A 10563-nucleotide genomic window follows, 5' to 3' on the forward strand; every position below is an offset into this window, starting at 1 on the left:
AAACAATATTAACAAATAATAATATTTATAATAATTAAAATAATAGCTATAATAAGATGCAAAAACTATTATAAAAAATATTATTCCATTTTTTAATTAATTCTGCTACTAATCTAAGTCCCTGATGTTAAAAATCTTACATAAAATAATCATAATAATAAAATAATAATACTTATACAACAATAATAATATTTGTATTAGAATAATTAAAATAACAACAATAATAGAAATGCAGAAACTATCATAACAAATATTTTTCCATTTGTTTATATTTTTATGTAATCTAAGTCTTACATTAAATATTATTAATAATGATTAAAATAGAAATACTTATACAAATACTATTAGCAAATAATAATAATATTTATAATAATCAAAATAATAGCAATACTAAAAATTCAAAAACTGTTATGAAAATTATGTTTCCATTTTTCTATATTTTTTATGTAATTTGTTTCTTACATAAAATAATAATTAAAATGCTAATACTTATTAAAATAATATTAACAAATAATAATATTTAAAATAATAACAATAATAAAATGCCAAATCTATTCTAAAAAATATTTTTTCTATTTTTAATTAATTGTACTATTAATCGAAGTCTCTGACCTTGCTGCAAGACTTTCATAAAAAAAAAATAATAATAATTAATGCTTATATAATAATATTATTATTATTAATTTAAATAATTAAACTAATAGCAATAATAAAAATATGAAAACTATTATTTTTTTATATTTAAACAAAAATATGTGATCTAAGTTTTACATAAAATACTAATAATGATAATAATAATTAAAATAATACTTATACAAATAATAATTATAATAATAATTAAAATGGCAATTATAAAATTCAAAAACTATTATAGAAATAGTAATACATATAAAATAATAAAAACACTAATAATATTATTAATATTTATAACAATAATAATATTGTAAAGATTATGATAAAATATTTTCCTTTTTATGTTTCTTTTTATTAACTTTACTAGTAAATGAAGTCTCTGGAAACAACTACAATAATAATAATAATGTGAAAAATAATCTGAAAAATATTTTTTGCTTTAATAATATTCACTATTAATCATTTAAAGGTCATATCCAAGTTTGTTTTTTTTTCACTCTACAAATGTTTCTAATGGTGCATTAATGTGGATGACGATGTTCTCATGCTTGTCCTTTCTCCATACATTGTGGTTTGTGTATTCTGTCACCGCCGTGTGTTTGTGCCATGTAGCAGTTTGGTATATTTTAGGGTTTATATGGAAGAATATCCTGGATATAGAGCTGTGCACACTGGAGACGGCTGTGAGTAGTGTTATCTCGCACACATTGTTTCTATACGATCTGCTATATATTCTGAACGGAGCGGAGCGGCGCTCCACCAATATTTTTCAACAGACACGGGAAGGACCTTGACGCGGTTCTGTTGCTCACAATCTTTGGATATTACTGCTGCCGGGAGACTCTGAGCAAAACTGGTGCGATGTAAAGTGGAATTGAAAATGACACGTATTAACCCCTTCACCCCGGGCTATTTTACGTGTTTTCATTTTTTCCTCCCCTCCTTACAAGAGCCATCATTATTTTTATTTTTCTGCCAAAATGGCCACGTGAGGGCTTGCTTTTTGCGGAGTTGTACTTTTGAACAACACCATTGATTTTACCATATAATGTACTGGAAAATGAGAAAAAAAAATCCAAGTGCGGTGAAATTGCAAAAAAAAGTGCAGTTTCACAATTGTTTTTTGTTTTTTTTATTTACCGTGTTCACTATATGGTAAAACTGACCTGCCATTATTATTCTCCAGGTCATTACGAGCGCTCAGATACCAAACGTGTTTAGTTTATTTTTTATGTAAGTGGTAAAAAAATAATTCCAAAATTTGTATGAAAAAAGTTGCGTTTGCGTTTGTCGCCATTTTCCAAGACCCAGAGCGTCTTCATTTTTCATGATCTGGGGCTGGGTGAGGGCTTATTTTTTTATGCCCCAAACTGATGTCTTTATTATTACTATTTTGGGGTACGTACGTTGTTTTGATCACCCGTTATTGCATTTTATTGCAATGTGCGGCGACCAAAAAAAAACATAATTCTGGGGTTTTGATTTTTTTCTTGTTACGTCGTTTACTGATCGGATTATTTTATTTTATATTTTGATAGATCGAACATTTTTGAAAGCAGCAATGCCAAATATGTGCTTTTTTAAAAAAAATGTCATTTTCAATGGGGAAAAAGGGGGGGTGATTTGAACTTTTGTCCTTTTTTTAATTTTTTCCATATTTTTACATGTGGCCGGGTCACTATGGGAAACTTCTCCACTATTCATTTGTATGGCTGGTTTCACATTAGCGCATTTTCAGCGCGCGCACGGCCGGGGGTAGCTCCGCCCCCGAGCTGGCTCTCTGCCCGGCGTGCCCGCCCCTTGCTTGTAGCGCCGCCTACTAGCGGATAGCGGCACCTGCGATCGGCGCACCCTATCTTTAGCATAGGGTGCGCAGATCGTGCGCAGGCCGTGCGCTAGTTGCGCTTTGACCTGCGCTGCGCACTTTTGACGGTGCGCCGTGCGCGCCAAAATCAAACTTTTCGGATTTTGGCGCGCACGGCGCACCGTCAAAAGTGCGCAGCGCAGGTCAAAGCGCAACTAGCGCACGGCTTGCGCACGATCTGCGCACCCTATGCTAAAGATAGGGTGCGCCGATCGCAGGCGCCGCTGTCCGCTAGTAGGCGGCGCTACAAGCAAGGGGCGGGCACGCCGGGCAGAGAGCCGGCTCGGGGGCGGAGCTACCCCCGGACGTGTGCGCGCTGAAAATGCGCTAATGTGAAACCGGCCTATCAGTTTTAAAGAACGGTTTCCCCTTTTTCATCAATTTTTGAACTAGACACAAGAATACTTGCCTTTTCCTTGTATGACATACGAGCTTGTATGATCGCTGGGGGTCTTTTATGCCGGATTCATTGTGATCAGCGATCTGAAAAGTGGTGTCTTTAAGAGACTCTATCATAGGGCAGCAGTGTTGTCCAGTCATTGTGCTAACACTTCCCTCATGTTTTTGCCTCTTACCATTAGATTTGAAGCATTACTATTAATATTCCTTTATTTAAAGGATGGCTGTTCAGGATTCTTAAAGGGGTATATCATTAAAGTAGGAAATCAATAAAGGGGAAATAAAGTGGGTCCAAGGAAAGCGTCTGCTTCATTGTTTTCCAAATACAGCCCCAATCATTGAAAGCTCTCTGCAAGTGAATGGAACTGAATTGCAATGCCAAGCACTGCCGTTGCCAAAGTATGGCTCCGTGTTAGAAAAATAATCACTGAATCTCCATGCTTGATTGACAAGTGGTGAAGGATTATGTCTGCACACAAGTCATTATGTTGATCCTAACCCCAAATATATGGCCAATTTAATATCCAATTTCTATACCGTGTAACATAATGTAATAAAAACTCATTGACAGATGTATTGCTACTAATAAAATTTGTAATTTTATTTACCTAATTTAAAAATTTGCATGTAAAAATTGAGTATTTTGCTTCAGAGCCACAGTTGCATAATCGAATTTTATGTTCCCGCAGTCACCACTAGAGGGAGCTCACAGCATACTGTTTCATCATCTATTTCAATGAATACATAATGTGCAGTGAGCTCCATCTAGTGTTGGCTGCAGGAAGACAGAATCGTATAAATTCGCTCTGTATTTATGCAGAAGATTTGGATCTTTGTATCAGAAAAAACTGATTTTGGTCGCTATAATAATGTTTTAAAAAAAAATAAGTAGCAAAGGATGATGGAAATAAAATAAAGTTCAAGAGTGGAGATTTGCTTTTAGCAAAATTATTGAACAATTCTAAGAGTTATTACATAGTGGGGACAGGTTTTGGGATATTTAAACTACAGGAGGATCTTCTGTAGATCAGTAATTAGTGGCAATTAGTGGCCATCCTCAGTGCTGGATCATTAGAACGTTGTCCTTCCCATCGGCTTTCGGGTTCTTTATGGGAGGCAGTCGCCCTTTGCAATTGTGTCTCGGATCCAGTCCAGGTAGTTGCACAGTCTTGTGTATACTCCTGGCTTTTTGGCTTCAGCACATGGAATGTTACCCCAAGATGTGATCCCACTTAACTGGGAGTTACAGACCAGGGGTCCCCCAGAGTCTCCCTGCAAGAAAAATAATCCACATTAATATGTAGCTTCTACTGATCTCCCCTCCCACTTGCTCTTACCCTATCCTTATTAATATCATAACGCCATTATGACCTACCGAATCATCACATCCCTCTCCTGAAATACTCTGTGCTGTTAAGTACCCTTCATCCGAACAAAGTTTTGTATATTTTCCTAAGTCCGGAGAAAAGGAAGAATTTCGTGAACCATACCTGACAGGTGTCTTTCCCGCCCTCCATGACTCCAGCACACAGCATGTTCTCCGTTATTTCCCCGGGGTAAGCATCTCTGCAGATGTCATCGGCAACAATCTCCACATTCACACATTGCAGCACAGCAGGAAAGGTTGCTGTACGGATAACAAAAGGGTCAGAGGTCTTCATGGTTGTGTTATTTGGCTGCATCAGGGCATTAAAAGGTACTCTCATTTCATATCACTAGGATAGACAGAGATCTGACCCCTGGGACCCTCAACGAGATTGAAAATAAAGGAATATTCAGAATTGCATCATTTTGTTAGTCTTCTACATGCATAGCTCTGTCTGAAAAATGGGACCACACACAGATGGTGGCACAAAAAGGATTAGTGGGGTCCACAAGGTCATATTTACTACAGACTTACTGCCCTTTACTGCAGAACTTGCTGCAAAAGTTCCTCTCCCTTTCACAAGTTGCACCCTTTCTTCTACACTCTTGTTTCCCACCCCCTTGAAATTGCATGCGAATGTAATAGGACTCCTTGTAAAAACATCCAAGAAAACTTCTTGGTTTTCAGGCGGTGTCAGGAATCTTTGGCAGTGCAAGGGAGATTTTCCAGTTACTGGGGGGTTCGTACCGGAAGTCTCCTGGAGAGACGGTGAATATAATTTACCATTAAACTCAATATTCATCCCAAATGTGAACCCATCAAATTCACCCAAAAATGCCCTTTAACATCCTCAAACATTAACTTCACCAAATGTAAAAGATCCATTGACAGAATAGTCCCCCCTTTTAATTCTTTACTCTGATAAGCAGTTTAGTAAGAGGCAAATGGTTGTAGATGACGAGGAAAAAGCTAATATATTAAACACTTTCTTCTCCACGGTATTCACGGTGGAAAATGAAATGCTAGGTGAAATGCCGAGAGACAAAGAAAACCCTATATTAAGGGTCACCAATCTAACCCAAGAAGAGATGCAAATCTGGCTAAATAAGATTAAAATAGATAAATCTCTGGGTCCGGAGGGCATACACCCACGAGTACTAAGAGAACTAAGTAATGTAATAGACAAACCATTATTTCTTAAATTTAGGGACTCAATAGCAACGGGGTCTGTTCCACAGGACTGGCGCATAGCAAATGTGGTACCAATATTCAAAAAGGGCTCTAAAAGTGAACCTGGAAATTATAGGCCAGTAAGTCTAACCTCTATTGCTGGTAAAATATTTGAAGGATTTCTGAGGGATGTTATTCTGGATTATCTCAATGAGAATAACTGTTTAATGCCATATCAGCATGGGTTTATGAGAAATCGCTCCTGTCAAACCAATCTAATCAAGTTTTTATAAAGAGGTAAGCTATAGACTGGACAAAGGTGAGTCATTGGATGTGGTATATCTTGATTTTTCCAAAGCGTTTAATACCGTACAACACAAGAGGTTGGTACACAAAATGAGAATGCTGGGTCTGGGGGAAAATGTGTGTAAATGGGTAAGTAACTGGCTGAGTGATAGAAAGCAGAGGGTGGTTATAAATGGTATATTCTCTAACTGGGTCGCTATGACCCCTGGTGGCAGGGGTCGGTGTTGGGACCTATTCTCTTCAACATATTTATTAACGATCTGGTAGAAGGTTTACACAGTAAAATGTCGATATTTGCAGATGATACAAAACTATGTAAAGCAGTCAAAGAGAAGATAGTATTCTGCTACAGATGGATTTGGATAAGTTGGAAACTTGGCCCGAAAGGTGGCAGATGCAGTTTAACAATGATAAATGTAAGGTTATACACATGGGAAGAAGGAATCAATATCACCATTACACACTGAATGGGAAACCACTGGGTAAAGCTGACATAGAGAAGAACTTGGGGATCCTAATTAATGATAAACTTACCTGGAGCAGCCAGTGCCAGGCAGCAGCTGCCAAGGCTAACAGGATCATGGGTGCATTAAAAGAGGTCTGAATACACATGATGAGAGCATTATACTGCCTCTGTACAAATCCCTGGTTAGACCGCACATGGAGTACTGTGTACAGTTTTGGGCACCGGTGCTCAGGAAGGATATAATGGAACTAGAGCAGGTACAAAGGAGGGCAACAAAATTAATAAAGGGGATGGGGAACTACAATCCCCAGAGAGATTAGCAAAATTAGTATTATTTAGTCTAGAAAAAAGATGACTGAGGGGTGATCTAATAACCATGTATAAGTACATAAGAGAACAATACAAATATCTCTCCGAGGAACTGTTTATACCAAGGAAGGTGACGGTCACAAGGGGTGCATTCTCTGTGACTGGAGGAGAGAAGGTTTTTCCACCAACATAGAAGAGGATTTTTTACTGTTAAACCGGGTTCACATAGCGTTATGGCAGTCCGTTTAATGGATTGCATTACAAAGTGGCATTAATGCGATGCACGCATCCGTTAACGCTGCCATAGACTGCCATAACGTAGCACATCGCTAACGCGTGTCATAAACGACGTGTTAGTGATGTGCCGTTATGCTGTGATGGACCCTCGGACGCGGTCTGCAGCGTTCGAGGGTCCGTCACTGCTAGCACAGATGGAGCATCTGCGCTAGTGCAATCGCAAAACGCGATCAAAGTAAGGAGTAGCGTTAGCATAGTCCTTTTAACGCATGCGTTGAACGGACTGCCCTAACGCTATGTGAACCTTGCCTTAGGGCAGTGAGAATCTGGAATTCCTTGCCTGAGGAGGTGGTGATGGCGAACTCAGTCGAGGGGTTCAGGAGAGGCCTGGATGTCTTCCTGGAGCGTAACAATATTGTGTCTTACAGTTATTAGGTTCTTTAGAAAGATGTAGATCTGGGGAATTATACTGATGGAATATAGACAGAACTGGATGGACAAATGTTTTTTTTCAGCCTTGCTAACTATGTTACTATGTAAGTGAAATAATACAAGACTACAAGATCAGACTACGAGAGGCTTGTTTGTAGTCTGTAGCCATGGAAACCAAAAGTTCTGTTTACACACCACTGTAGCAGAGTTTTAAACAAAACTAATTACAATGTTGCTTTATGTTTTTCTTTTAAATACATTATGATACAAGGAGATTCCTAGGTCTGGTAGAAATGCAGAAAAACTAGCGGTGGTGGTGACCATATGGGCAAAACATGATATTACATGGAGTTCTTACCATCAGAGCTGGTGATGGACCCCCATCCTGAAGCAAGGCAGCCGGTCCCATCCAAAGGTGTGGGACAGCCAAGAGGGATCGTCTGCACATGCTCATTGAGCGTGGCAGGAGACGGCAATTTCAGCAGCATGATGTCATTGTCGTAGGTTTCAGGGTTAAATTCGGGGTGATCACATGTTTTATCAGCGTAGCTGAACTGCTCTGTCCCTTCGTAATTCTTTATATTATGGTCTCCGAGGCGAATCTGCAGATTCCTATTTAAGAGACATCGAAGAGAATAAAACTGATGGGAGGTATGAGTCAGGGGATGTAGAGGTCATTGACTATATTATGGAGCACCCCCACCCCACTGTGCGAATGAAGTGACATAGAGTAATACCACCCCTTATACATGTTATAAAATGGCTACAGTGCATAAATAATACCACCACACAGTGTCCACATAATACTACTGCAAATATTCATGTAATTGTACTACATAGTGCCCATATAATACAGTTAAATGGTTCCCAAAAATAACACCGTCACTGCCAGTAGGTTTGGAAAGCTGCCATCTTTTGTCCAGGGACACTTACGGTAGTTTGCAATGTGCTGCTGTCAGGACCCAGTTTTCGTCTATCAGGATTCCTCCGCAAGCATGCTGGTCAAAATAATGAATGCTGACCTGCCACGGCTGAGAGTTTGGCACGCACTCGGAGCCCCCAATAATCCTGTTATAGCAACGACCTTGCACTAGAGTGAATCAAAAACAGATAAAATAACGGAAAGCGTACAAATCATAAATGTTGAAAGCGTTGATCCATTTTCTCCCTTTAAGGTTCCAGCTTTCATTAATACAATGGGCTTCAGAGCTGAAATCTGAGCAGTTTATTCTGGGAAATTGCATTTGCATCAGCTTCAAAATTATGTTTCCTCTTTTGTAACAATATTTGAACTAGACTTAGAAAGGCGACGCTGTTCCGTATCTTGTATTAGGAGGCACCCTTCCATAAGAGTTTAGGACAAAATGTCTCCTGATGGAAGCCATCAGCAAGAAATTGAATTTTCTTGACTGCAAAGAGTCGGACAAACAAAATATAAAAAAAATGAATATTCAGACATTATAAAGATGCTGACGTACAGTATATACCGTAACTTCTGACTATAGCTCCAGAATAAAATCTTTGGTCCCAACTAGACGCCATCACTCCATTCTAACAGGAATTGGCTCAGGATCCAGAGTTAGGACAACCTCTCTAATACCCATTTACCTATTTTAATAATACATGAAGTAAAATAAAGCACGACAACAGGATCAGACTACAAGAGGTTTCTTTGTAGTCTGTTGCCATGGAAACAAAAAGTTCTGTTTACACAAACTGTAGCAGAGTTTTAACCAAAACTATTTACAATGTTGCTTTCTGTTTTTCCTTCAAATGCATTATGATAGGAGGAGATTCCTAGGTCTGGTAGAAATACAGAAAAACTAGCATTAGTTATATATAGTGGGTGACCATGTGGGCAAAAAAAAATACATTATATGGAGCTTCTTACAGTCAGGGCTGGTGGTGGACCCCCATCCCGAAGCCATGGAGGCGGTCCCATCAGAAAGTGTGGTTCACGATTGGTCGGTTGGACCCAGAATTAGGACAACCTCTCTAATACCCATTTGCCAATTTATTCTTTTACCCGACAGAAATGTATTTAATTTTTGTGGTTTGTTATTACGTGGACATTTTAGATACTGCCAAACACAGGCAAGAATGTCGCAGATCTCATGTACCCTGTTGATTCCACCTGTTCCTGTTTTCTCTTTAAAAGAAAAATTAAATTACAAAAAGTTGACCCACCACCCTTCCATATTACATACAGTAAGTACGCACTACGGCAAAAAATAGTATCATTAATATATAGTAAACTTCTCAATTCCTTCAGAACTTCCTAAAACATCTAGAAGAAAAGTGAACCTCTCCCTAAAGTCCAACAATAGGGTTTTTTGAATCTTATGTTAAGTCACTGTTGCCCTAGAAACACATGGTTTTAAGGATAGAAGGGTCCTGTAAATGCACAGTACAAGACCCCCTGTGAACCCACCGAATCCTTTAGCGTAACACATGAGAAACCAGCTTGTAAAAAGCTCAACTTACCGATGACCCCCAGGAGAGCAGCCAGCAGCAGTCGGTACATGGTGAAGAATTTAGTGCTTAGGAAATTTTCGCCTTCTGTCCCAACTTCTTTCTTTTTTTACTTGAGATTAGGGTGTAAATAATTAACTCCAGGGCCTTTCACTTGCTCTGGATCATATGGGAAGGTGCAGGGGATTGAAGTAATATTTACCAGTCACTAACACTGAGTACAGTATATATCTATCTACTACACAGTCAGGAGCTCACTGTTGGGTACTTAGCTTTTGACGTATATCAGCTCTGTATATCTCAGTCCATGTCATTTGGTGGCTTCTTACATCACAACTAAATATTTTTTGTTTTTTTCCATCATGTCTCGATAGTTTACAAAAGCTAATGACTTCAGATATAATATGGGAAGAACAGGCCAGTCTGAATTGTCCTGCATCCTCACCACCATTGATCCAAGCCCTTCCAAACCGGACCTGATTTCCATGCAGGAGTGATCTCCCAGTGGTATCAAAGCTTTGTACTCCTCTACTTCACAATTATTTGTTCTATCTAGGTATTGTGTGCGATATCAGGGCAGAATGTTTTATCTGAATACAGTGCAATACCTGGGCATTGCTTGAATTATTTGGACACTTTGTGTATTGTCTGGGCACTGTGTGTAATAAATGGGCAATTGTATATTGTCTTGGCACTGTGTGTATTATTTGGGTACTTTCTGTACTATTGAGGCATTATGTTTATTATCTGGAATTTATTGTACTATCTGGGTAACATAGTAACATAGTAATTAAGGTTGAAGGAAGACTTTAAGTCAATCTAGTTCAACCCCTTAGCCTATCCTAACCTGCCCTGCCCTAACATGTTGATCCAGAGGAAGGCAAAAAAGCCCATGTGGCAAACAGTAAG

General features: G+C 38.6%; 1 protein-coding gene across 1 annotated transcript; it reads right to left on the reverse strand.

Moving 5' to 3' along the window:
• Window positions 1-3478: 3478 nt before the first annotated feature.
• LOC141084877 (trypsin-like) lies at window positions 3479-9731 on the reverse strand. Its single transcript, XM_073569833.1, has 5 exons — window positions 9667-9731; window positions 8116-8272; window positions 7541-7794; window positions 4387-4523; window positions 3479-4168 (listed from the first exon to the last, which is right to left on the reverse strand). The coding sequence occupies exons 1-5, from the start codon at window positions 9704-9706 to the stop codon at window positions 4004-4006; spliced, it is 753 nt and encodes a 250-aa protein (XP_073425934.1). The 5' UTR covers window positions 9707-9731; the 3' UTR covers window positions 3479-4003.
• Window positions 9732-10563: the final 832 nt, after the last annotated feature.

The sequence above is a fragment of the Dendrobates tinctorius genome, unplaced genomic scaffold, assembly GCF_039654945.1.
Source record: "Dendrobates tinctorius isolate UK_male_01 unplaced genomic scaffold, ASM3965494v1 ptg000028l, whole genome shotgun sequence".
In the NCBI taxonomy this organism is placed as follows: Eukaryota; Metazoa; Chordata; class Amphibia; order Anura; family Dendrobatidae; genus Dendrobates; species Dendrobates tinctorius.

Bases quoted from the DNA above. Each gene is read 5' to 3' on its own strand.
- LOC141084877 (XM_073569833.1), bottom strand. From the start codon at position 9,706: ATGTACCGACTGCTGCTGGCTGCTCTCCTGGGGGTCATCG. The intron at 7,795-8,115 runs GTAAGTGTCCCT...TCTCTTAAATAG, and splicing joins GCAGCACATTGCAAACTACC to GAATCTGCAGATTCGCCTCG. The intron at 4,169-4,386 runs GTATGGTTCACG...TTTTTCTTGCAG, and splicing joins GCGGGAAAGACACCTGTCAG to GGAGACTCTGGGGGACCCCT.